The sequence below is a fragment of the Chroicocephalus ridibundus genome, chromosome Z (assembly GCF_963924245.1).
Source record: "Chroicocephalus ridibundus chromosome Z, bChrRid1.1, whole genome shotgun sequence".
Taxonomy (NCBI): Eukaryota; Metazoa; Chordata; class Aves; order Charadriiformes; family Laridae; genus Chroicocephalus; species Chroicocephalus ridibundus.
In genome coordinates, this window is record NC_086316.1 from 70,867,820 (window position 1) to 70,895,804 (window position 27,985).

Here is a 27,985-nt window from a genome sequence, read left to right on the forward strand (position 1 = left end):
GGAGGCTGAGGAAGAGAGTAATTTGTGCAGGTTGATGCAGTTTGGATACATAAATCTGAATCGTTCTTGGAAAAAATAAACACTCTTTGAATTTAAGAAGCAGCAGCCTTAATTTTTAATGCTCTGACTAAGACTAGCCAAACCTAAAGGATTAAAGCCTTAAGAATGAAATAAATTGAAAGAAAATGATACAAAAATTCTAAGCTTTATCAAAGAAGATTATCTGAAAGGAAGACATGAGGAAACCCAATTAAAATTTAGTAATAAATCTTTTAATTTACCATCTGTAGAGGTCAGTATAACCTAAAGTGTTATGAATATGAGTCTATATATTATTGGTAGGTTTTCTGCAGGCCTTCAAAGTACATCTTTTGCACAGTTTTGGACGCTTTGACCATGAGCTGAACTGCACGTTCATTGGTAAAGCCATTTTAAAATGAAAGTAAACTGTCAGAGGCCAGCTGAGTATGTGACTGTGGGGGGGGTTTTTGGGTTTGGTTTTGTTTTTAGTTATTATTTGTGAGAGCAGAAGGCTCCACAGCAAGAGCTTTTCTGACTTGAAATTATAATTTTTAATGATGGGAGAAAGAACATGTATCCCTGAATGCCTGAGAGCACCGTAAGTCTTCTCCAAGGAGCCCTGTTGCTACAAATTAGCTAAATTCTGTATGAGTAGAAAATATGCAGGTTAATTATGTTCAGTGACTGGGTTTCTCTTAGTAGTAATGTGAAGAAGTCTGATATCTAGGACATGACTGATTAGGGCTTTTACAGCAGTAGCTGAAAAAAGGAGGACAGGACCTGCAGTTACCTAGAGTCTCCTTGGAAATCTACATTTCAATGCGATATTATTTTAATATGAAAAGATACTATGTTTTTGTGGACACATGTCTTGGAATGAAGCCTACAGTAGTATATCATCTTACCGCTTCTCCGCCAACAAACACATGCCTGGAAGCCCTGCAGAGCCCTTGCAGCATGTAATTAACACCACAGGAAGAGTCCTGGAGCCTCAACGGAGAAGGGGAGAGTATTGTGTTAGCTTTACTTCTTTCACCTTTTTGAGCTTTCTCTATCAATTTTGTTTGTGTTTATTTCTCTTCAGACTGCAGAAGGAATGTAGGAGCTCACTGTTGGTGTTTTATTCATAATCTCTTAAATTTTCAATGTGGGAAGTGGCAGCAATGCATTAGGCATCTGTATAATGAGAGCCGCTGAAGAAATTCTCCCTATCTCAAAAATGCAAGCATGTGTCTAAATACACTCCTGATCTGTGGGTTAGTGGTAACAATATTGACTACGACATGGAACCATCATTTTCGAGTGAGACTAGTATTATGTTGGCAGTAATATTTAATTATTGCACGCTATGCTGTGTGTTTTGGAGACAGTATTCAAAGGTCCCACTACACTGAAATAACATTCTTCTCTGTAAAGCAAATCCATTTCAATGAACCATGTCACAGGCTGTTTTGAGTTGTTCCTGAGTTGCAGTTTTTCAGTGTATTCATTTGAATTTCACTCATTCATTTGAATCTGTTGCCAACAGTTATTTCAAGTAAGTAAGAACAGAGAAATAAAATTTTAGCAGCTTTATTTGCACGTATTTTATACTGCCTTAATTTTCTGATTATGGGAAGTAAAAATATAAATATAGTTAGTACACATATTTGTGTATGCTATATTTTAAGGAAAAGTTATTAATAAGTTTTGCCAAGAAGTATCAGTCACTCAAGAACTTATGTTCCATTCTTTCAAAAATGATACTTAATTTTTAATTTTGCTTTTCATTACTTGTGTGTTAGGAGATATCTGGTCAGCATTCTTGAGAATCAGGTAATTTTCTGTATGGCCATACAACTAAATCTTTATTTTGGACATCCTTTAAAATACATCTTCACCCTGTTGTGCATGTACAAAGTGTCCTCAGCTTTGTGGCAGTCTTCCAGTATTAACTCTTTGTTGTATTGTTGCATTATCAACTCTACTGATTCAAAAACCCTGTTAATGATTTCCCAGTGTTTCTTCATAATGTTCATTTTGTCATATTCTCAGGGTAAAATCTAATTTAGGCATCATAGTTGACAGTATAATTAAAATAATTCTGTAGTTGTGCCATATAAGGACATAAAATCAGTGGAAAATAGGACAAGGAAGTATATTTCATAACACTTAATCTTCAGCTTTTTTGATGCATTTTTCATCCAGTCTTTTTCACTGAAGAAATGGAAAGTGAAATCTGGAAGTGTGGCCTTCATTTTAGAATCAACTGTAAACGTACCTTTCCTTTAAACACTGGACCAAACTGTTAGCAATGGGCAAAAGATTGTCATCTACATTTTTATATAGTTAGAGTAGATGTATGCGTATGTATTTTTTGATATTACCTTCTGATTGATATCCTTTTTGTACAAATCTAAGGTCTGTGCTAATATGCACCCTTCCAAACAAACAAAAAAACCCCAAACCAACCACATCTAACCCCACAACAATTGATGAGATATTTTTATTAAATAGTTATATATGGCTCTGATGACCTCTTCGCTTGTGCTGTGTGTGTCATTTGAAGCTGGCACATCTGTGCAGACAGGCAGCACCTATACAGAGAGGGAGACCTGTGTGACTCATCTGTTAGTAGTGCTCACATGCCACTGCAGAGAAGGGCAGAGCAGAAAACTTTTAAGGGGTCCTAAGTTCATCTGTGTGACTGCAGGGTTAGCACCATTGATGGTGATGATGGAAGTATCTTGTATCCACTGCATTACCTTCTTTTCTGCTTTTCTCTGTGGAGTTCATACCATTCCAGTTGCTCTGAATTTTAGTATCTGTCCCTGGCATGATATAATTGTTTTCTTTCATAAGAAACCTGAGACTGGTGATGGATTCTGTACCTGTCACCTAGTCTGTGTCTGTGGCCATCAGAGACCATACTGACATTGTTAAAATCTTTACTCTGTCATCCTAGGTAACTTGTTCAAGGTCTGCCAGGGAGATGCCTGAAAATTCAGATTGATTGGGAAGCCTGCATGAGGACTGTAGTTTAAACTAGAAGTGTTCATTGTCTTCTGTGAGAGTTTTTGAAATAGTAGTTTTACTAACTCTGAGCGTAGTGTGAGGCATACGTATTCTTTCTTTAATGTAAGGAGAGAGAAATTTCAGACTAAATGCTATTTATTTAATACAGTATTAGGGTAGTTGGCAACATGGGCAAGAACTCTTAACAGGGAAGTAGCTCAGTTCCTTTTCAAATGGATGTATGTTTCCACCTTGTCTGTTCTTTCATGTTCAGTTTTAAATGGAATTATTCAAGCTTTTATTTCCATCAAACTCTGCATTTACTACTGGTAGGTTTTCACTGTTTCTTGAACACATCATTAGCATCTGCTTTGCTGAACTGTTGATGTGATACGTGTCTGTCTCAAAAGATTATGTTCTTTTAACATAACCAGATCAGTTCAGATGCATTTTATCTTATGACGTTGGGAGTAGCTATAAAATTCAGTTATGGAAGAAAAGTCCTTTCCCCTGGGAATAAGACATCAGCATTTATTCAAGATCTTAATAGAGTTTGAAGGCTCTTGAATTTTCCTTTTTTCTCTCAGCCACCTCTTTTTAATCTGTTTGGATTTTCTTATAAATTGTTTCCTGTTTTTCCTATAGCATCTTTCCATCTTGCAACATCACTGTGGAAAACCTCCGCATTCTCTTGAAAAATACCTTGACTGTCTTGAGCACCTTGGAGTACTCACAAGCTTCTGCTGGAATGCCACAGGTTGTCTTGGGTGCCACAAGTGACCAAAACAACAGGAAGGTTTCTGTTTAGGAATTACTATTAGGCTAAATTACGTTCTGAGGCTCTTTAGTGTTATATTTTGACCACTCAAATGATGTTCTGATACGAAGACATCAGACGAGAAAATACGTACCCTTCTCTCATATTTTCTTAAAGATGCCCCATTGCAACAATAACAAAATCATTTATTTTGCAATAAGCAGGCATTATAAGAAATTTCACTAATTTTGTGTGGGTTTATGGCAGTGAAGAAGCAGAAGAGCTGAATATCTTAATTAAAAAAAAGAATAAAATTCATAAGGTCCGTGAATTTCCACCTCTTGCATCCCGAGATGAGACTGAGGCTTGGCAAGAATTGCTGATGGAGCACAATAGGAAAAGCAGAATGCCTCCCTGGAATATGGACCTTTTATGGAAACTGAGAAGCTAGAAGGAAACTGTCAGCTTGTTTCTGTCCTCCAGCTAACCCTCTGTAAAAATATTGCCAACATGGGACCTCCCAGGAAGCACATGGTTAATTCAAAAAGCTTTTCTTCTCGCTTCAAGCTCTTGCTGGTGAAGTGGGCATTATAATAGTTCTTCAAATTACCAGTGTTCTGCCACTGAACTAAGTCTTTCCTTCTGGTTTCTTAAGCTAGCAGCACCAATGTAATTGGGAATTAACAAAAAACAAATAAATAAATGGGGGGCAAGGGGCCATGCAAACCCTGAACTTTACCAATATGGCAAGAAGACACAGAAACCTGCAAATGTATTTTAGCAGTTGCTTATTTGAAATACCTCCTTTTTTTTTTTTAATGAATTGTTTAAAACAATTGAGCTTTTTACAGGTTGTTACATTACACTTAAATGCTTTATCAAGTAACCAAGAGTCAACAGTTTTGCTTTCTGCAACTTGCCCTGTTCAATAAAAAATAAATAAAAATTAATATTTTATTGAAGTGAAATGTATAGTTCACACTTCAGCTAGTATCCAGCACTGTAAACCCAATTTAGTTTTTCAGAGATTTCATGGCAGAGGTGGTTGTTGCAAATGGTCTTCAGGAGGTGAAAATGTTTATTTTTATGACACACTGCATATTACATGCAAAATATTCAAATAAAAGAATCTGACTTATGTCAGATGCAATTAAATATGCTATTAAAATTTAAAAGAAACAGAAATTGCTTGTTGCTTGTAAATGTGCAGTGTTTATAAATCTCAGAACTGTTTTGGTCTGCATGCTTATCCCAGGCAAAAAGCAACAAAATGTCTTTTGGGAATCACGTTTTAGACTGAAGCATTTTAATTGAAATTTAGGATGCAGCTGTCCCCTGTGCCAGGGAAAGTGCAAGTTGTGGGAGTTTGGTAGATGCCCTGAGAGCGATGTAGTGCTCTTATGCTTTGGGTATTCCTCAAAATAAAAACATGTAATTACTTGGCTAGTTGGAGTTAATGCTTAATTGATTTGCTTTATCAGGCATCCTACAGTGATGTTTGCCTGAAGAGGAGGAGCAGATTTAGCAATTTAAAGGTCCCTAAGTCCTTCTTTCCAACTTAACTTGCATTTTCTTGCTTCCGTGTACACAAAGGGATGAAGTCTCTTCTCTCAGTCCTGTATGACAGCTTGTCCATCAGTACATTTGTCATTGTTCTTCATTGGCACTTATTTCTTCAGATATTTCCTAGTGGTTGTAGGTCTTTACTAGTTAATAGAACTGAAAAAGGCTGGAAAATGAACTAACGGCATAGTCAGGACAGGTGTATTGATAACGTAGTCCTCAATGCAAACATATTCTGAGTTACTGGGGAGATAATCCATTGTCTTCAGCCACTCTGCATTATCTGGTCAGTGAGCCTCTGGCAGGCAGGTGAGAGGTCACTGCAGTCTCTGAAAGAGTTCTGTATTTCCAGGTAGGGTGGAGAATGATCTGAGCAGTGCCAGGAAGTTAAGGACAGAGGTAAATCCTCTAATCCCTCTCAGGTGTGTATTTGCAAAGACATACTTAGTAGTAATGTTAATTAACATCATTCATATTTAACATTAATCTGACCTGAGAAATTCCAAAGAGGTTATTTATAGATATAGGAAGATGTGATTTATTCTTCACTGTGCAAACAGTAAGAAAATACAATATATTTTTTCTGGGGGGGTGTATATTCCCTTCATTATGCTCAAGAGGCCATAAAGATCAAGAGACCAATAAGTTGCAGACCTGGCAGCTTAATGAAACAGTATTTTCCATATGTTTTAGATCATGGACCATAGGTACTGATACTAGTAAGGTACTGAATCATATACCTAATAAAAGGAAGCATAAGAGAAAAGCTTTGTACTACGAAGTTTTCCAATCATTTAACCATATACTTTTAGGTTTTATATATAAAACAGCGACCATTGTATTACTGTCCATAATTTATTTTAATTACAGCTAATAACCAGTCAAAAGAGAGCTAATACAAAACACTTGAGACAGAAAATAATTTATTTTAATCTGTAAAATTCCTTGGCTTATGTTTCCTATTAACGTCCCCTATCATGCAGATGCCTTCATGTTCCACTCCCCTTTCTGCCCTCCTCAGCAGCTCTGGAGTGGCTTATGAGGTTGTTGCCTTGTTTGTTTTTTTGGGTTTAGTGCTTGTTGTCCAAAAATGATTGCTCTGCTCATACTGATAGAACTTTGTACTTATGGTTGTTTCCTGCCAGAAGTGTGCCAAGTGGGGACCTCTTACCTCCAAGATCAGATGCGTTCAGTTTAAGGTGGTGGAAGCAGGCAGGGGTTGAATGCTGTAACATTATGGAAAGTAAAAATAGAGGTAGCTGAACACCAAGCCATAATACAGCTGCTGTGATAACAGGTGCAATTCTCACACTCTAAGAATGAGTCACAGACGCAGAAAGCATTTCTTGCTTTGAGGGACAAACAGAAGTGAATACTAATCCACATTTTTTTATTTGCCCATATTCTGAAATAACATCCAGAAACATCTGGAATAGAACAAAAAGGTCGGTTTGTGCTGATACAGTGATACGAGCCATGGCATTCTAAACTGGCAGGTGGAGAGTGCTCACATGTTGTTGTTGCTACATTTCATAAGCAGAGATTTGTTTTGAGGATTTAATGACATTTCTATCAACAGGAGAATGAACACTTTGCTTTTCTAATGTCAGAACCATTGGAACTACATTCATTGCTCCTCAGTGTCAGAGCTTTCATTAAGCCAATGGTACTACTCAGATTTAAGTTACACCCCAGGGCACCACCAGTGGCAGTGGATCCTTATTCTACTCATCATTCTTCTCCTGTTTGCATCTTATAGAGCCTAGAATGAGACAGGTGGTGTCGCTCTGGTGAAGCTCTGCTAGTGTTTGAATACAGTGGTGGTGAAAAAGGTGGGCTTTCTATGCAGGATTTAAATAATAAAAATGTTACATTTCTATTAAAATTTTAATTTTAGGGTAAGATGGTGAAAGGAATGGGTGGTGCCATGGACCTGGTATCCAGTGCGCAGACCAAAGTGGTTGTCACCATGGAGCACTCAGCCAAGGTAAGGCTTTGCTGCTTCTCTCTAAATAAGTGTTTTGTGCTGTACCAAAAAAGGAAGAAGGGGGAAAAAAAAAGACATCTTACATTCAGTCTGCTGCTTTACGAGAGCTTGACAGTTTTGCTGTTAGTTATGGAGGTGCAACAGGGGGCTAGGTTAGTATGGTTCCTTTCTTCTGGTACGTGAATCATTCACCATGGAAAAAAATGAAATATTAACTTGATGTTTAAAAGCTGCACACATTTTTTAGTTACTTCATGCAAATTTAATGAGAGTGGCAATTGCCAGAGCTACAGTAGATGCTACCCCAGAGGTTTTACTCTTCGTCTCAGAGTAATTTGAAAAATGACATTCCCCATGGTTAAATACTTGTTACGATGGAAAGATATTTACCTTTGAAGTTGCCAGTCAAATTGGTACTGACAGCTTAATAGAATAGATCTTTTTGGCATGATGAGATGCAGGCTGCCTTACATCATTATGTGATAGAGGTTAATCTAGAGACTTCTTTGTGGGGGAAGTTTTATAGATATAAACATTTATCTTCCACAGAAAGTCACAGGAAACTTGTCATTTGAAACTTCTAAAATGGGACTGTCCAAACTATGAGAAAAATATACTGGAGGACAAAACTTTCTATTTTCAAGGAACTATACCAAATGTTTAAAAATGAACTTTTTGTTTAATTTCTGTCTTTCTATTATTCCAAATTCGTTGTATGTCTGCAGTAAGAATTAGCTGTGTATTGCTCAAGATAATACCCGGTGAGAATGCATAAGGGCAAGCATAAGGGCAATAATGCATTAGGGCAACGAAGCTGGTGAGGGGTCTGGAGCACAAGTCTTACGAAGAGCTGCTGAGGGAGCTGGGGTTGTTCAGCCTGGAGAGGAGGCGGCTGAGGGGAGACCTTATCGCTCTCTATGACTACCTGAAAGGAGGGCGTAGCAAGATGGGGGTCAGTCTCTTCTCCCAAGTAACAGGCGATAGGACAAGAGGAAACTGCCTCAAGTTGCGCCGGGGAAGGTTTAGACTGGATATTAGGAAAAATTTTTACACTGCAAGGGTTATTAAGCATTGGAACAGGCTGCCCAGGGATGTGATTGAGGCACCATCTCTGGAGGTATTTAAAAGACGGGTGGACTTAGTGCTTAGAGATATGGTTTAGTGATGTATTTTTCAGTTAGGTTGATGGTTGGACTAGATGATCTGAAAGGTCCCTCCAACCTAGGCACTTCTATGATTCTATGATTCTATAAGGAATTTGCATGGTAAACTATAGTAAATAATGTAAATATGAAAGCTGAATATATTAACAATTATGTGTTTTTTAAATGTGATCTGAAGAATTAATGTTCATTTTAAAAAAAATTGTTGAAAAATCTAGTAGTTTCACAGTTTATACTAAGCTGTGATCTCAAGGGGCACATTTTCGGTAACAGAGCTGATTCTGACCCAATATTTTTTGCATGCATATGTGTAAATAAGTAAACAAAAGTACAAAACAAATCCATCTATACAATTTGCATCCCTATTACAGCCTCCCAAAAACTGGATATGCAATTATCCACTCACTCAGACACATACTTAAGGTATTAATGTGATCTGAAAAAATATTTGTGCTAAATTTCTAGTTACTGTGGAATTTGGTTAAAGCTCAGAGTCCACACACAGTGTAATTATTCATGCTATTTATTCTCTTAAAAGTACTATCACCAATATCTTTTTTTTCAGTACAGTGCTTCGAAGTTGTTTGCTTTTTGGTTTTTTGTCAGTAGGAGTACTGAAACCTGAAAATAATGGAAACACAGATAGGTTCGCTGTTACAAACAGTGTAGGCATAGACTTTTTTATTTTGGCATATGTATACATAACTTGGGTTCTTATGTACATGGGATGCCTGGTGTGCACTTCTAGAGAGCCAGTTAGAGACTTTCATAAATTATTTATTCTGCTTTTATGTGAAGCACTGCAAAACTAAACTATGTGCACGATTTTTCGTGTTATTTTAAAATGGATGGTGTTCTTGGCACCATTTCGTCTTACCTAGACTCTTTTTGAGGTTTTCATACTGCTTCTTGTTTATTCAAAAGTGAAGATGATGAAATATGGAAATATAATGTTTGGAAATTAAAAGCTTCTGTTAGAGTTTTCAGGTGCTCTTTTTTTTTTTTCTTTTCTTTTTTTTTTTTTTTTAAATACACAGGCAAACATAGCATCCATAAGACCAGTTCTGAAAGTCAGAAGCTTTTTTTGTGTGTGACTGCTTGTTACAGAGCTGACTTTATGTTCATGTCTCTTTAATTCTTTACACCAAATATTTTCTCACAAACTTACTGCATCTGCATCTATGCATCAGAGGAGCAATCTTTCATCCCGCTCAAAGCCCAGTGTGCTACTGAGTGAACGAAATATCTGTATGTACTGTGACAGTCTGTTAGGTCTGATGGCTTTTTAGTATAGGGACGCTTTTGTCATTTTATTCTCAAAATAAAAATTAAAAAATTCTACCATTAGATGCCAAAGTCTCCTGTTAATCAACAGCAGTCAAGATTTGCTGGATGGAAGTACAGTGGAAGCCTATAGGATATACGCAACACTTTCAATGGACTTGTTCAAAAGTTGCTGCTAGAGGTAGTTCTTCTGATTTGTCATCTTGTGAAGGATCTTTTAATCCTTTTCAAGTGTTTTTGTGTAATAGTAATGGCTTGTTAAACATTCAAATAAGTTTTATAAGAATTCAAAAGTGAATTTTCCTTTCAGTACACATGATGCAGTTTTTAAATATAGCAATATGCTGAGTCCTTGCAGTGCAGGCAAAATACAATTTACACTTAATTATGAGAGCGAAACTAGTATCTGTCTTAACACTCAAATAAATACTCAAAGAATTTTCCTCTGTTTAAATTCTGACATGCAGTATATTACAAACAAAACTAAATATGCTCTGCCCCAAATTATTTACATTTTTAATTACTTAAATTTTTACATGTAAAGAAAACCAAAAGGAACAGAAGAGGAGTGACAGAACATGAAATGAGGTTTGTAGAGGACTCTTCAGCTTAAGAAACACTATTGGGAAAGGGTAACATAGAAATAAAAAAAAATAATAAGGGAATGGAGAAGATGGATGCAGAATGGCTAGTCACTCCCTTATAAGAAAAATAGGGGTAGACAACTGAAATTAGCAACCAGCATGTTTAAAACAAGAAACGTTTTTTATAGCCAGCTAATGAAGTTGTGGATGATCAGCAGGATGATGAAGGAGCTCAAAGAATTAAATCTGTATGAAAGGGACCAAACTGTTTTATGAGGTTAAGTTCATCAGTGACAATTAAATAGCATTGCCCAGAAGCAGTTTCTAGCTCAGGATGCCTATACATCATGGCATGGCAGGAACCAGGGGGGCATATGTGTGGAGGGGGTCTCAGTTTTTCACTCCATGTGCATAGGCCACTGTGAGACAGTTGTCAAATGGACCTTAAGTCTCATTCTTTATGGTATTTCTTAATGTACTTTTTTGTTTATAACCATGAAGAAAAATAATAGAATGTAAGGTTGTTATTTAATCTCTAAACAGTCACTTTGCATCTGTGCCTAATGTGCTAAATACTGCCTAAGAGAAATGGAAGTCAAGTTCTTAGCCCCATACCATCATTGACATGTTTTGCAAAACATAGTAAAGTAATGGCTGGTAATTGTTCCATGTTATGAAATGAGTTGTCTACACCATTCAGAAAAATAGAATGGAAACTAGTTTTAAGTCCTTGATTTGGATGTGCTTGAAACATGGAGCACTGAATTGAAAACTCCTTTCTGCCATTATGAATAGTTTTGATTATAATGTATTGTGGAAGATTAAGGACATTTTTGTTCTTCAACAACAGAGTTTTTTACTTAAAGAAGACTGAAACACCTTAAGGTTTTATGTATCTACACAACAGTCTTTTCCTTTATCTGAATAAATCCCATATAAACTCAGATGGTAAAAATCCGTGCAGTTCCATTTGGATTCCTATTCTGTTAGCACCCTGATGAATGTCTTCAAAAAGTCGCCTTTAATGCTAACTGGTAATACAATAATCTTCAGCTCAAGTGTTAAGAAGCTGGAATGTATCAGTTCTCAGGGTCACAGCAGCCTTCAAGCTGTCACCTCTGCAAGTCCATGCATTTCAATCTCAATTGGGTACCAAGAAAAGACACTTCATTTCATATGGCTGGGAAGTATACCTGATGTGTTACTGAAGATATGACAAATAGCACACATTGATCTTGGCTCTCAGGTAAAGTGCACAGGAAGGATGGACACCTCAGGATGGACAAGATTTAAGTAGATCAATTGAAAATAACACTGTCGCAAGTCATTATTTTCATTAAGAGTGAGTGAGTTTCATCAGAGTAGTTGCCTTGATAACAAATGTCGATCTTGCTAGTATAATTAGAATTAGAATGAAGAAATAGTTCTTCACAGAAAAAGATAAATTCAAAAGCGCATGGATTGCTCATTTTGTTACCACTCAGGAGTCAAACTGGCTGAGAGATGGTTCCTGAGTTTATATTAAGCCTTAAGGCAAACTGATGATTGTAAATTTAAAAGGTATTGCATTCAGATTGTTAAATGAGACATGTAATACTCTGAGAGTTTTGAAACGCATAACTGAAAATTGATAATTAGTGAAAAAATAAAAGCAGTGATAATGGGAGAAGCGTGCACTTAATGCTACCTCTGTAAAACGCCTACAAATAAAGACTAAAAACGTAGTGATCCATCTCTTTTATCCATTCAGAGCTCTTGCAGCCTACATTAATTTAGCAGGATCTAAAGCCATTTACGAACTCCTATTAAAAAAAAAAGAAGGAAAAAAAAAAAAGGAAAAAAACTCACCACCCAAACCTTACCTGCCCAGCTTCACGTCAGAAGCTATGTCTTCTTATTAGGTAATACTATTCCCAGGATTCAGAGTAGCTGGCTTTGATGCTTCAGGAAAGGAAGTGCCTTAAAGTAAATCCTATTTTTTTATATATACATTCTTTTCTACTATATTTGCATGCTGATTTGTTCTAAAACAGAGATAATGTTACTCCCGTGTAGCACCTGCAAGTTACACTCATCTTTTAGTCTGCTTTTTGGCTTTCCTGGAGGGATGGAGGGAGTGGGAATTCAACGTAGGTAAAGAAATTGGATTTATTCTTTTCAGAGCACTTGAGCCCTGGGGATTTGCAATGCCTGTCTGTATGGCTGCTCCTGCACATACTGTTTGTTATAAAGTATAAGACAGAGAAATGTTGTGCCTGCAATGTCTTTCCCTAATTTTTGTCCTTTATGTGTCATCAGTGAGGTCCCATGTATCTCTTATCCTCACATTGCAGCAGGAAAGACAAATTATTAAGCAGAGCTTCTAAACTCAGGAGCCCACTCAGTGGTACAGTGAGATTCTTATTAGTCATCTCCCTATATGTGGGATTTAAGTTATAACTGTCCCAAATTGCCAAAGATGTAATCTGCCACAGAAGTAAATTCAAAGAGTGTTCTGAGTACAGTGAATGTTTCAATAACAGAATGGCGACAGCTGTGATTTTCATGTACACATTTGAATTCTGATTAAGCTGTGTTGTTTTTGAAAATTAATGTTTGTCTGTATATTGTTAAACACAGGGCAATGTCCATAAAATCTTGGAAAAGTGCAATTTACCACTTACTGGGAAACAATGTGTAAACCGCATCATTACGGAGAAGGTAATGTACTTTTCTTGAATCCTTGTCAATACTTTCCTCCTCTATTTCTAAGTAGGGACGCTCAGTAAAAGCAGTAAAGCTTAGTAAAACTGAAAAATATATTTGGTGTCTGTTGCCAGTGAAGGGCAAAGGCTCCCTTGGAGTTCAATTCCAGAAGTCTGGGGGCTCATATTTTTTCTTTTAAAGCTTTCACCATTGACATCTAGTATACTGGACTGTACTTTTAGACACCTTCAAAACAAAGATGCCATGAATCAGAAGTATGCAAAGTACGTATCTCCTTATTTTTACCAAAGTATTCCTGAAAATTTGCTGTGTGAGGTGCAAATCCTCAAATACAGCTGTAATCACAGCTCGTTTTTTTCCCAGCAGAGCAACAACTGTGTCGCACCTATGTGTCAGACAATTGGCATCTTCCTTGGTGTGTACTACAGGCTCTTTTAGAGAAACACAACCTGTAGCTGTAGCAGGGCTTTTCTTTTGTCCTTACTTGATTCCATTTGTGAAGCAATCTACCCTTCAGTGCAAGTACATGTGAGCATCTGATATTGCTGCTGCTCCAGGTACATTAGTGGATCTTTTCAGCAAATGATAAGTGACTTAAGGTTTTTACTGTAATCATACTCCTTTTATTATCAGTGTTTACATTTTTAAGGGCTTAGAGTAGTCGCTCTGTGAGCCATCTATCATACTAAGTAGAATGCATCAAAGGTGCTGATGTAGAATTTGCTTTCTCCCGGTGGTGTATTGGTACTGTAATTTAAAGGATTTTTCTCCACAAAGTAAGGGAAAATAAATGAAAATGTGGAATTTTTTCCAGTCTTCTACTAACTGGCCACATACAAATGTAAGGTAAAAAAACCCGAGAGTGAACAAGGACTGATAGAAAGTAAACAGGGAGAAATTTCTCTAAGAGTCACCACTTCTCAGATCTAGTTGCTTTATTAGGAGATGACACAAATGCATTAACAGTGCTTCGATAGCGTTGCAAATTCTGTTTCCATACTAGCTTCCTAGCGTGGATATTCCTTATGGCCAGCTTCCCTGTTAAGGTTTAGAAGAGCTTTCGTTTTTCAGTCCCATAAATCAGTCTCATGTGCCCAGAAGACAGATAAACTTTAGTACACTTTTCTGATGAACTTAAGACTTCACTTTCATTTCAAGTTCAATCCTCACTGGTCTTTTGCTACTGACTTTTTTTTTTTTTTTTTTTAAAGAAAATTACTATAGACCTCATGGTTTCCCTGGCAACTGGCTTGCAACCTATGTGTCTCCCTCTGGTAGGCACCTTGAAAAGTGCACATTGTTTTACAGGTGTTTTTATTTGATGTGATTGTGAGCCTTGGAAGTGGAAAGCATACTTTATGAAGATATCAGAAAGAACAGCCTTTGGTCCTTCAGCCACTTCCTCCCAGGCTTTCTATTAAAAATACAACAAAAAATCTTGCCTTTCGTTTCTGAAAATACTAAAATTTGCAATGGATATGCAATAGCCATTGGAGAAGCTCATAATCTGATCAAGGCGATCAACAACTCTGTACCTCTCTACTGTCCTTAAACAAAGTAGAAGAATGAAGGAGACATTGTCTTTTCCTGTTTTCCTTCGTGATCTCTTGGTGAGGATTGTCTTGCAGCAAAGAACGTCTCAGCCCTTTCCATTGGACCTCCAGTTCTCACCAGATTGGAGCAGGAGGCACGGTCCTTATTTCATGCAATGAAGAACAGTTGCACATTTTCCCACAAAACTAACACATCTCATATTTTAGATTCTTTCAGGTACAGGTAAATATAGCAGAAATCTTTATCGGTCAGTCAGAAAAGTGAAAAGTGAAACCAATTGATAATGGCATCTTTTGTTACTGAGGCAATACTACCTACTTCAGCACACCATTTTGTACAGTATTACTAGTTACATCCTCATTTTGTTCTTTGATAATAAAAATTAATTGTGTGCTATTTGAATCTGACAGGCTGTGTTTGATGTGGACAAGAAGAAGGGATTGACCCTTGTGGAAATCTGGGAAGGACTGACAGTGGATGATATCAAGAAAAGCACTGGCTGTGACTTCACAGTAAGTCATTTTACAAACAAATATAGTTAGTCTGGTGTCAGAACAACTATTGTCCACAAATACTCACCACATGAACACTTGTAGATGCAGTAAGGGCTGGGTAGATTGTCTGTGGGGTTTACAATGAAAATAAGAAGATAATTTAGGGCTAACATAGTAGGATTATATTGGAAGCATTAGAAGCTAGGAAAAACAGAAGAGGTGGAGAAGTAACTAAAAGGACAATATAGAAAGGGAACTTTTATGATGCTTTGAAGAGGGGAGCTGATGCAATCTGAGATGTGGATGAATATTCATTTTTCCACTGTATAAGTTAGTTTATTAACTCTCTGTTGCTAAGTTTTCATGCTATCTTTAGGTGGGGTTGTGAGTCTTCTCAACAGGGGTGATGACACATGTCCACTCTGTGTTACCAGTGCCAATCAATTAAATGCTCTACTGTTGATAGAGCATTTTCTCTCTCATTGCCTTGTACAAATGAAATTTACGCTCGGCAGTAATCCAGAAATCCACTGCCTTTTGACCTTCATATTCATTCTTAAATCTCACTTCATGCTAAACAGAACTGGCTTATAATGGGGAGCTGTACCACACTAGATTGTAACTGATTGCATATGTGTTGTTGATAACATATAGTTTCTTCATGGCCTTCTCTTCCATGCACATTATGAATTTTTTTCTTCTGTGTTGTGAAGTCTTTTGGGGCAGGTCAGCCCTCCTTTAGTGAGAACAGCAAGTATGACAGTATACAAATTGTGCTGTAAAAATAGTTGGTGAATATTTGGTAATGAAGTGCAATACTCGTCCTCTTTGCTGAGTTTCATGGCAGGGCTAGAGCACGTTACTGAAAGATTGCAGAGCAGTTAGTATGTGAGAAAGTTTTTTATTAAGGCTTTGAACATACTATTGGCAGTAAGCAAAACTTTCAGAGCAATAAGCCCGTGGAATTTCATTCATTTCCCGTGTCCATAAAAGAGCATTTCAGATAACTAAATATGATAGTGTATGTTTTTCTTGTGGAGTTTTAAATATTTTAAATAAAGAGCTGTTCACTTCTGAGAATATAGTTGTTTATTGGAGAAAAATTGTTTGGTTAAAGATGAGTGGCCTGCAACTGCAAAGTGCAGGAAATGCTACAAAATCACTTTGCTCCATTATTAATTTTTGGTGTAACATTTTATGGAAGTCATTATTATTTTTTAATTTATAGTGGAAGGAACCTTCCATATTCAGCAATTCTGTGTGCAAAAGAAATTATTCATTCAGCTTCTGACTGTGATTTAGGAAAAAATGATCAATCTTTTAAAACTTAAATAATGTCAGGGCTTCTTTTTCTTTGGATGATCAGCTTTAAACAGCTAGCATCCAAAATTAAAACCTAAAAATGACCTTGTAGGTTCGTATCTATTGCAGTCAGCCACTTTGTTTTGTTCTTGCATATTTAATTTGGGGATTAACTTCATGATGAATTTGAAGGTGCCATGTTTAGTAAGCATTTAAAGAGACTGAAACTACAGGAAAGGACTTTTGTTGTCAGAGGACACTAGTCCTTAACGTGTTCCAAACCTGCTTGTTTGGAAGGAGTTGGTTTCTTTTTGGTTCAGGTGACCAATAGATATGTATTTAATTGAGCATGTGTTACCCAAAGTAAAGTCCAGCAGCCTACGCTCAAGGCAGCAAAAGCAGAAGTAACCAAAGAATTCAGAAAAAGAATTGATAATCTTAAAATGATGGGCTATGAGATTAAGCTTTGCAGCAGCACAGTGGGTATGGTAGGGCAAGACTATTAGGACCAAAGAAAAGATGAGCAGACAGTACCCACTGTCCCTTAGTGCTTTCCTGTGAATGTTACAAATGAGTGGTATAAATTTTGAATTATTTGGATAGCCTGTAGTTAGCAATTGATGAGAGGAATTGCAGCAATCCACCATCTGGGTCCCTGAGATCTGTCTCACTGGGATGAGGAAGGGACACTTCACAGGCACCGTTTCCTAGTTCTTCTGAAGGCAACCTCCAGCACAGGCTGCAGTCTTCATGCTTGAAATCACGAGCTGCACTAAAGGAACTGTGGGCATGAAAAATGTAGATGCTGCTTGGTTTATGCACTGTCATGTACTTACCTTGAAAGCATGCTGCTTGCATAAATGCTTGCAAAGCATGTACCCCTGCCGAGGTATGCGCGGAGGTCAGCTTTACTTGCTGATTGGTGGTTCCAAAAGCGCCTGAAATCTTTATAACACTGCAGATGGAAAGCATGAGACATGATGGTTTGTTTGTGAAAGCTGTGGCATGGAAGAGCACTGGCTATTCCTTCCTTTCTTTTTTTTTTTGCCTCCTCTAAAGAATGTTCCCAGGCTGGGATGACCCAGTCCTCCTCCAATTGAAATCCTTACCAAAACTTCTGTTGACTTCTGTGACAGCAAGACTGGGTCACTGTTCCATAATATTGGACCCTTGATGGCCTGATTTTCATATACAGCAAACACCTACAGCTCCTTCCCTTCGTTTTGGAGTTCATAAAATAGAGATTTGAGCATTGTGATAGGCATTTGTTCAGAAAGCAGCAATCCTTGGTCCTTTTTTCCACTTTTCAAGACTCTGCGTCAGGCTTCCTTGCAAGAGTAGCAGTTGTGCTCGTGATTATTTATGTTCACTGAATGAGACATCTTGTTCTTGTTTATATTGGTGACAGGAACTTTAGTGATATTGTATTGCTACAGTAAAAGCAGTTTTTTTGGATCATACGTTTTGCTAGTTTGAAACTGAACTAATGGGTGGAAAATGAGGAGTTGACCCTTTTCTAGCAGCTTTTTTCAGTGGATGCAGTGAATGATCTGAACTAAAACAAGCATCTCTCTTGGTTCATTACAAGCGAGATTTTAAGGGATGGCTGTACCTTTATATGTAACTATCTCTCCCCCTGCAGACTACTCCTTTTTGGAGAGGAGAACTTTATAGCCTGTTCGGCTTTCTTTGAGACACATTTGGCTATACAGTCACATTTTCACAGCCTGCTTACTTATTTGGAATAACATCTCCTAAAGGACATTTGTGACAACAAAAATGTCAAAGAAAACGTGATTTAGAGTCAACAATCTTCATTATAGACTGGCATCATATAAAAAATAAACAATTTGCCCTCGATTTTACTGTGCTGTGAAGACAAGGTGTTGGCTTATCTTGTATGCTTAAATGAGATTTGCTGTAGCCTAGCATATCGATCACCCTGGCAGGTAATCTGTTTGGGCTTGTACTGGCTTATGCCGTTGATGAGACCATGAGAGAACAGACTGAGAACCATACTTTTGCAGATGTATTTAATTATAAAAATAATCAGGGTAAGTCTGTTGGTAAAAATTGCCACCCCCCCCCTTTTTTTTTTTCTTAATGTAAAAGCTCAGTTTTACAAAGTGATCTTAAAAGATAACACGGAGTTCAGGAAAAGTGTCTGCCAAGGAAACATTGGGTAGTCTAATAGCAATTGACTAGTGTACGTTTAAAAAGAAATTGACTGTGCAGGTTCAAGCCAGTGAGTACAAAATAACAGAGGATATGGTTTTGTTTTCTGGAAGTACCTTTTCTTTAGTGGAAGCAGGCTGTTGCAGGATTGAGTCCATTTTTAAATGGATGTTGTGTTTTTTCCTGATCAGTCACCCCCACTGCAAAAGTCATATTAGGAACAGATTTTTTTATGAAAGCTGATGTTGGAATTGTGGTGTGCTTTTATCTGCAATTTCAAATAATTAGGAGTTAATAAGGGATAAACAACTTTTATTATTTTAACAAATATGCTAACACTGTTCGTCTTTTTTTTTTTTTTGAGGGGCTGTTTTTACATTTTTGAACGATAACTGCCTTTTGCACACATGATAAGTTCATTAGAAGTTATTAGGACTCAGCATCATTCAGAATCAGGCCTTCAAAGGGCTGCTTGCTATAGAGAAACATAATGAAATAAGCACAGGGCTGTTTGTGTAGCTGAAAAGGGCAGTTTGTGGTTGGAAATCAGGGAGTCAATAATCTTTAATTGCAGGGAGTTGCTGAGGCTGTGTGTCCTCCTGCCAGTTCGGAGGCTGTGTACAGGGCTGTCCCCGCAAACTCCTCCCCGTACGCCTCCCTGTTCCATGTTAGCAAAGTATTTTGAAGCTTCCAAGAGAAGCTGTTCTTCCTGTAAATTAAATAATATTAAGAATGTGTTGCTTAGGAGGTACTGTAAGAAAGTAGCAGCTCCGCGGCTGCGAACTGTAAAATAGTCTTCATTAAGTGCATTTAGCCCTTACCAAATGCTGCGCTCTTAGCACAGGGTGTTACCGAATTGGCTGACTCTACTGGGATCTAAAGCAGTGGACTCAGGGGGCTTTCTGCATTTCAGACTTGATTACTCCTGGTCTTCCAAGCACAAACCATCCCTTTTGTTACGTTAGCATTTTTCTGCTTATTTAATCACATTTTGTTTAGAGCAAGCGGTTGTATTTGGGTCCAGTTCTGAGCGGTGCTGAGCTCTTGCTACCTCTGTTATCTTCACCAGGCATTGTGGCACTTTGGCACTCATGGAGATCAGACCCTTTCTGAAGCACATAGGTGGTACACACAAATGACAGCTGTTAGCATCAGATGTGCAGACGTTACATTTAACATAATGTGCTCATTCAAATGTAAAACACTTGAGGTTTTGATGGCACCAAAATCTACAACAGCAGAAAAACAATAATCTCCTCCAGTAATTGCTTTTTGTCATTTTTTTGCAGAATACAGGTTTTAATGGTGCTATCTTTGTCCTCCAGTTTTTGCCTTTACTTCAGTGGAACCATCCCTGGGTGAGGCAGAAATAGGCCCAAATTAAGTGAGGCACATAGGCATGTCAGAAATGTTGAAACATTTCTGGAACTAGTCCAGGAATGCTGGTCCACTCAGGGAGTTTCTCCAGCTCCTCTACACTTGTACCTATTACATCTATCTATTATCCTAGTTCACACACAACTTTGAAAAATCAATGAACAGTTTCCATCCACTGAAAACATTTCATTAACATTTGATACAGTAAACACATTCTTCATGGACTAAGCTTTCCTTGGTGGCTATTCTTATAAGGTTATAAGCGGTGATATGTAGTGGCTGGAGGAAGGATAACACAGAGGTCTAACTGGTACAGGAAATACAGCCCTTTACCTCTAAAAGAAAGGCTTTAATGCCTGGAAAGGCCCTTATATGTCATTCTTTCATGAGTTAGTTTGTTCAGTGCTGTTAAGTGAAAAAGATGGGATAAGAAGGCAGAAGGAATGCAGTATGTGATGTTTCAGTGGGACACATTGATCAACTAGGAAACAGATTATCTGTGGAACTGTTTTTCGTCCTGAACAAGTAAGATCTCATGAGTTATTTCGGATCTTCATCCTGGGGCACCTATTTAAATAGGGCTGGGAACAGGAGGTATTTAAAGGAGGCTTAGATCTTCTGTGGAGGGCGTTTCTTCAGGGTAATTGTGTAGACCTGCCGTCAGGGTTCAACTAAATGTTAACCATTGCTACTCTTCAAGGTCTTCTCTGCATTGTTCCCACTTACACCTTCTTTCCTCGTCTAGTTTCTTATTTAGGCTTACTGTGCTTTATTTTTGGTCTGCTGGATGTCTTATAATATCACTAATTCATTTTTATGAGTATATGGAATTTAAGCAATAGAATACATAAGTGTGTCCTCACACAAAAATGCATGTGAATGGAAAAAGGCAAGTTTAAAAAAATAGGTAAAATTAGAAGAATTAAACTATATCATCATCAAACATGTCAAATGAACGTGAATGGAAGATGGCAAATTTTAAAAAAATAAGTAAAATTACAAGTATTTAATTATATCATCATCAAACAAATAATAAAATCAAATGTATACAAATACTATAGGTACAGTAGGTGTATAATATATGTATACATTTGATTGTATATCCCCTGCTAATATGTATGTTCCAAAACTCATTTGACTACTTCTGTTCAAACTCAGCATTGACAGACAGCATCCTGTCTCCCGGTGGGTGGGGAGGAAAAGCAGAATGATCTTGGCTATTAAGCAAAGAAGGGAGATCATCAGTTCAAGATTCCTTGGCATGCTAATATTACAGTGGTGATTCAATCATATATTGAATATAATCTGTTTTGTTGCCTGTACATCATTCAGGGTATTGATGCGTGAATGCAAGTAGATTAGAAGGTGATGGCTGAACCTGTTGCCCATCTGCAGCTCTCTCTTCTATTGCTGCTCATGGCAAGCACAGCCCCACTGTACACAAACTCTGACTATTTATGGGCCAGTGCATTAACTGAGTCACAGCCTGTTTTTGAGTTACATTCATGTGCCATCCTGTATGCTGTATAATTGAGGAGCTGCTTCACCTGAGTTCAGCTATCCCTTCTGCTGGCATTGGAGGCCATCTGAGAAGACCATGCAGTTAGCAGGGGCAAGCACAGGTTCAGCTGTCCAAGTTTAATCTGCTTGCATTCCTAAATTGATAGCCCAACTCAAAATAAATGAAGTTTAGAGGCTGGATACTAGCACCACACATATCTTGTATTCCTACATCAGAAAATTTAGTTGTGGAACTGTTTATCTCTGAAATACTGCAAATATATCAGTTTAGATAATATACAGTGTCTCTGGTCTTCAGTGGCACATAGTTGATAGAGGTGGAAGTGAGTGGTGGGTTGTATTGCTGTATCTGTTTGCCAACTGTTGTGTTTTTTCCCTCCTTTTTGCTAGGTTTCGCCAAAACTAATACCAATGAGGCAGATTTAAACGTGAAATACAGACTGGGCTTAACTTGCCAGAAGGCTTGTTTCCAAATGGGAGCTCAGTGAAGAGAAATCTGTGACTGTTTTGCAATTTTACGTCTTTTTTGTTTGGTTTTTTGTTTTTTTTTTTTTTTTTTAAGGGCTTTGTAAGTAGTTTCCAGGCAGTTAAACTCAGACTGTGACTATCAGCCTAAATTGTATTTTACTTTCATAACATCACCAATTTTAATGGAAGGGTGAATTTATTCCCTAAATTTTGAATAATGTTATACTAAAATGTTAATGAACACTGTCAAAAAATGCCTTGTAGTCTCTCTGCCAAATACTACGTTTTTTACACAGATTCAGAAAATAAGCGTGCAAAACTTATGATTGCCTCTGCTTTTCCTGATGTCATTAAACTTACAAGTCACTCCATTGCTCTGGAACTACAGCACTTAACTGTGTCCTTTCTCCTGTAAAGGTGTAGGGGTTTTTTTCTGGCGTGGTCTATAGCAAATGTATGCAGCTGTAGAGAAACACCAGGAATATGGACTTCCCTTTTCCTGAACCTTTTAATGAGTCTGCGACAAAACTATTTATACCAGTGGAAAAAAAAGGGTCCTTAGCCCGGAATGTACCTTCTGTTTCCACAGTTTGTGTCTGTTGGCATTAAGAAGCCTACACTTCCCAAAGTCCAACTCTGACCCCTTCTATTTAAATCAAACAAACTAGAATGAGGCTAATGTGAAGGAGGAAGATTAAAAAGTCTCCTTCCCCATGCAGGCAACTGGTAACTGCATAATTGTCCTACATGAACCACTCTTACTCTCCAGATATAATTCAACCTGGGAACAGGTTGCCCAGAGAGGTGGTGGAAGCCCCATCCCTGGAAGTTTTTAGGGCCAGGCTGGATGGGGCCTGAGCAACCTCATCTAGTGGGAGATGTCCCTGCCCAGGGCAGGGGGGTTGGAACTAGATGATCTTTAAGGTCCCTTCCAACCCTAAAAATTCTGTGATTCTATGATTCTCCCCAGCCCCCATTCAAAGGCAAATGCAGGTTGTTTCTGGAGTGAGGTCTGTCCTTCCAGTGTTACATAGAGAAACGGGGGAAGAGAATGTTGTGGGCACTTGGAAGGGAATACACTTGCCAATCAAGGCATTGGGAAAAACTAAAGAGTTTGGAACCAAAACTCATGGTAGCTAGAATGAAGACATAAGACAATCAAAATGAAAAGTCATTCTCTCATACTGGTTCTGCTGTTTGATAAAGACCTTCCTTTCCCTGTTATTAACGATAAAATGACTGTTATTTTTGCAAATAGGTAATATGACAGCATTGGATCTCACGTCCAAAATCAGCAAAATATGTCCTTCTTATACACAACAGAAATTGACTGGAAATCCGCATTTACTTAAATACAGTATTCTCTCCAAGTATAATGGTTTCTGTCATTCATATAAATAGGAACATGTAAAATACTTCAGTTAAAATAATTCCTGGTGTAATGTTTGACATCAGAACTGGAGCAGAATAAGTGACTGAAAAGCATGTAAAATGTAGATGCACAAATAAATATTTATATGTATATATGGCTATCATTCGTGTGATAAGCGCTTTTGGGATATGGTATAGAAGGGCATTCTAATACTAGATTGAGGACCTAGATGAGGATCTAATACTAGATGGACCATAGTCAGTTTGTGTTGTGGAAGGAATGTAACACATTTCTAGGGAACCAGATAGGAAAATCCTGCGGTATTGAGCTCCTGTACTAGCCTTTGTACTGCATTTTTACGTCTCTTTCATGGGTCAGTTACACAATTTGTCTTGATCCACACATAGGTTTTATAGCAGTAAAACTGTTTTGATTAGAGAGATTGTTTTGTTTAGTTGCACTTACTCTAAACAATTCTTTGATAATCTCTTGGCAATACCAGAATAGGTTATCCTGCTTCCCACAAAGGAATAAACAAAATGCCGTTGTAAGCAGCTTTTTGCTAGTACAAAAGTACTCCCATAATACTAAGTTGTATGACTTGAACTCATGCATGCTAATGGGTGGTAGGCTGTCATATAGTCTGAATATATAGGCAAGACCTGATGCTGAGCCCATGGGGAGGGAAAGCGTTGTACAAAAACTAGTGCTAATTTAATGATTAAACAAATAAAAGTGATTTGGTTGATAGGTAATTTGCATGCGAGATTTGAAACTACATTGATCAAAGTGCTCCAGAATACCTTAACCCAGGATTAGCACAAATTTGTTTTTACCTAGCTTCAGTTTTCACCTGCTTTCTTTATTTAGGTGTATTCCCTATGTTATTCACTCATTCCAGACAAGTTACTTTCTTAAAATTTGGCCATTTCTATTGCTATGGATGTGGACTGAAGTTCTGCTCACAGAGGTTTTGCGGATTTAAAATCTCTATACAACAAAAGTTGACTTTATTTTAGCTGAGTGTAAAACAGTTTTGGTTTTAGACAGAGCAGCCCAGAGGCCTCTTCCCCAGTCCATAAAGACAGTTCAGGGACAATTCTGACCCTTGTCATGCTGTACACAGCAAAAGGTGCCTATCTTTGCCTTCAGGGCCAAGGACAGGTGAAGAGCTGCCCTGAGGGGACGGGTGTGATCCCTGACGGTGTCTTTTATCGTCACTCAGAGCTCCTGGACAGAGTACCCAGAGTGGATACTGGTTTTAGGGGAGGAGTATAAGAAGTATTATACAGGGGAAGGGAGTTACTATTAATTTATCCAGAGAAAAAAAATATATAATTAAATAGCTGGGGAAGTCTTAAAGAAATCTATAAATGAAATGTTGATCTATTGCAATTACCTGTGTTACATTAGTTGTAGGACTGATTAGTTAATTCCAGTGAACATTTATTGACATGTATAAAATACCAGAGAAGTGTCTGAGGGCAGCATCAGGTGTATGCTGCTTCTGCCATAGAACTATGCTTTGCTGGCATACGCACAGAAGCCATCGTTGTCATTAATATGTGGCTATAAAAAGATTTATGACCTGATAATGTCTGGGAGTTCAGCACTTTGGTTTCTGAAGCAAAGAATTAGGAACCAAGAACTCCTGAGTTTCAGCTTTTCTGCCTTTGGAAATGCCATCTGTGCTCTCTGCCTTGTCCTGTTGCTGGAAAAGGGGATGTTGTTCTTCCTACCTCACAGGGATGTTGTGAGGAATAACCAGCTAAGGTCTGTGCAACAGGTTATTTTTTCTCTTCAGTTTGGGGATCACACTCGATCAAGAGTTTGAAGGAGTACTTGAAGAATGTTGTACATGCTGGGTATTTGAGTTCTATGTCTTCTCTTATTTGTGTCTGTAGATGCAAGAGAGCAAAAGTCAGTATGATGCTGAAAATTGGGGATGAAAGGAGAACAGGCTTTCTCCGTATACAACAATGGTGCACATATCTGTATGTCACACTTGAATTTTTTTATCTTGAGGACAATATATTGTGGTAGAATATTGGTATTGTTATGAAAACATCATGTGTCCGCACAAGCTAATTGCAGCAAGCTGTGACTCCACTTTTTTGGTTTGTAAAGTAGGATTAGAAATTAAAGCACTCCCAAGTGTTTCCATCTGTGGACTCAAGCGAGGTTCATAGGTAAGGTATACTCTGAGCAGTAGTAGTGATGATTGGTATTGCAGGGATGAGAGCTTCTTGTTCCTCTTCAGCGGTTCATGGTATGCGTGAAGTTTTAGTGGGACGTCACTAAGATTATCCACTGATTGACAGCACTTCACAAGACAAGGACAGTTGGTACTCTTTGTCCTGAAGAAGATGATGATTCTACTATATTACCACATTGGACTTTTTTCACTTTCTATTTTATTGACTTTTGTCCCTGAAAAAGCAAAAAAATGAAATATTAAAGAAAATGTAGTTGTACTGTAATCTCTGCAAACTAAACGTCAAAGTCCTTCTATGTATTTGCAAAACAATCAATAAAATAAAAATTAAAAATCTCAGGTTTTGTCTGTTATTAGCATTGTTCATGGCATTCTGTTCTGCCATTAGGAGCAGTAGAAGATTAGGTCATGTTCACACCAGCATGTCACACCTCAGCACACACAAAAACCCCAAGGTCTTGGCTGATGGTGGAGGGATTTGATAAACAGAAATAATGAAGCTCAGCTAATAGCTGGATTCTCCACATTCTCTCTTCTCACTGATAACTCTTGGGTCAATCTCAAACATAATTATCACATTCATTTTCGTAATTACTTGTTTTTCAATGAAGTCAAATAATGGTCTATGTATGTAGTCCTTAGAGAAGTGATTTTTTTACTTTTTGATTAAAACTGCTGTAGAAATGATAGCATTTGAGGTGTTAATCATTGATGTTACTGTGTGGCTACACTCTGAAAATAGTACTAGATGACACATGAAGACAAATTCCATTAACCACCTGGTGAATGGTAAAGTAGATGATTGCAAAGTGATGAAAATGCTTGTCTGTGGATAGTGGGGTCATTCTCCCATACGTGTCATAAGGTCATGAGTATCGTAGTATTTTTTTATCTTCGGTATCATCAGAAAGCAGATTGATGAACGTGAAGAAAAACGTTGAGGCTCAGAAAGAAACCTGGATGATTTGCTCAGAAGTGAAACTCATCAGTGACTTATATGTGTGGTTAAAATCCAACAGTCTGTCACCTCTGTGAAGGGGGGTACAAGGTAAGTGCCAAAACCACTGAGATGATACACCAGTCTGGCAGCAATAAAATCCACTCCTAGGAATATAGAAGGTAAAGTTTTCCTCTGACAAGAGGAGAAAGTTGGTTACAGGCGTATCTGAGCAGTTTTGGGGTATCTCGTGTATCTCCTGGTGTTGCTTGTTTTACAATACCCCATCATTTCTTGGATGCATTCCAGTATTCAGAGACCCTCTTCTGCTCATACCCGTCCGCTCCTGCAGCCCAGGGGTCTTAGCTCTGAACATACCTGCACCGCAGTATGTGTGGCAGCTTTTAGTGGAACAACTTCAGGGGACACCTCAGGGCAGGGGAAAGAAATTCCTTTCCTGAATGTATTTATGTAACATCAGATTTTGAGGCTCCAGCAAAGGTAAAAGTAGCCATGGTGTTGGAAAACTTGCTGTGCCTGGTTCACATGTTTATGTATGTATTTGGAATGAGTGAGAGCATGGCAGAAATTCTTGCCTTCAATGACAATGGGTTTTCCATCTGCCACACATGGTATTTTTTTTTTTATTGTATTTTATTATTGTAATGTAAAGGCAAAACCAGGTAGAACGTTACTTATTTATGGGAGCAGTAGAGTCTAAAACTAAAATTCCTATTTCTGTGGTTTAAAGCTGTCCCCTGAGCATGCAATCCAGAGAAAAGCTGTTAAATTTCTGTAAAGCCATGATAGATATAGACTTAGACTGCAGGTGCTGCAGCACTTTCGGGCATTGCCGCTGCTGCTGTTGCAGGGAGTAGCGGTGCTGCCCTCAGTGCCGGGCAGGTCATCGTGTTTGTCCCAACCCTGTGCCCGTATGAGATGCACAAGCTGGTGCGTCCATCCACCTTGTGCAGTTTTCAACATAGAAGTGGCACAGCCAAAACCCCTTTAAAAAATGGCAATGATGCTTCTTTCCCAGTATTAACCCAGAAGGGAGAGTGTTTGCGAAGGTTCATTTCCTAACCTTCTCCAGGAAGATTTGAAGCACATCTCACTCGTCCCCGGAAAGCACCTAACCCACCACGCTGCAGGGTGAGCTGCTTCCGGGGAAACCGGCTTGCTTTGCAGAAAGGGTTGGAAGGGCTGTGAGGCTGTGAATAGGGCAGTCGGGAAGGAGCAGGAGATGATCAAGTAGCCTGTAAGTCACTCGCCCAAGTGATAGCAAGACCTGAATTATCCTTTGAAGAATGGCTTTTGTTTTATTAACATGGGCTTTAAAGTATGTAAGCAATTTTCTGTCTCCCCTGCATGTAGGCACCTACCTGCATTAAGCCAGGTGTTTCAGGGCAAGTGCAGAACAAAACCGAGAAGGCACCTACAGGCAGGTGAGGCAGGGTGGTGCTTTGCACCTCAGCAGGGTACAGAGCGGGACTTTTCCCTTTTACGATTGC

The 27,985-nt window shown here is 38.2% G+C and overlaps 1 protein-coding gene across 1 annotated transcript in view; it reads left to right on the plus strand.

Moving 5' to 3' along the window:
- OXCT1 (3-oxoacid CoA-transferase 1) overlaps positions 1-25,876 on the plus strand; it is an 89,847-nt gene extending 63,971 nt beyond the window's left edge. Inside the window, exons 14-17 of the mRNA XM_063319478.1 lie at positions 7,233-7,322; positions 12,973-13,053; positions 15,024-15,125; positions 21,873-25,876. Of these exons, the coding sequence (XP_063175548.1) occupies positions 7,233-7,322; positions 12,973-13,053; positions 15,024-15,125; positions 21,873-21,908 (309 nt within the window). The 3' untranslated portion in view covers positions 21,909-25,876. The remainder of the gene's footprint in view (positions 1-7,232; positions 7,323-12,972; positions 13,054-15,023; positions 15,126-21,872) is intronic.
- Positions 25,877-27,985: the final 2,109 nt, after the last annotated feature.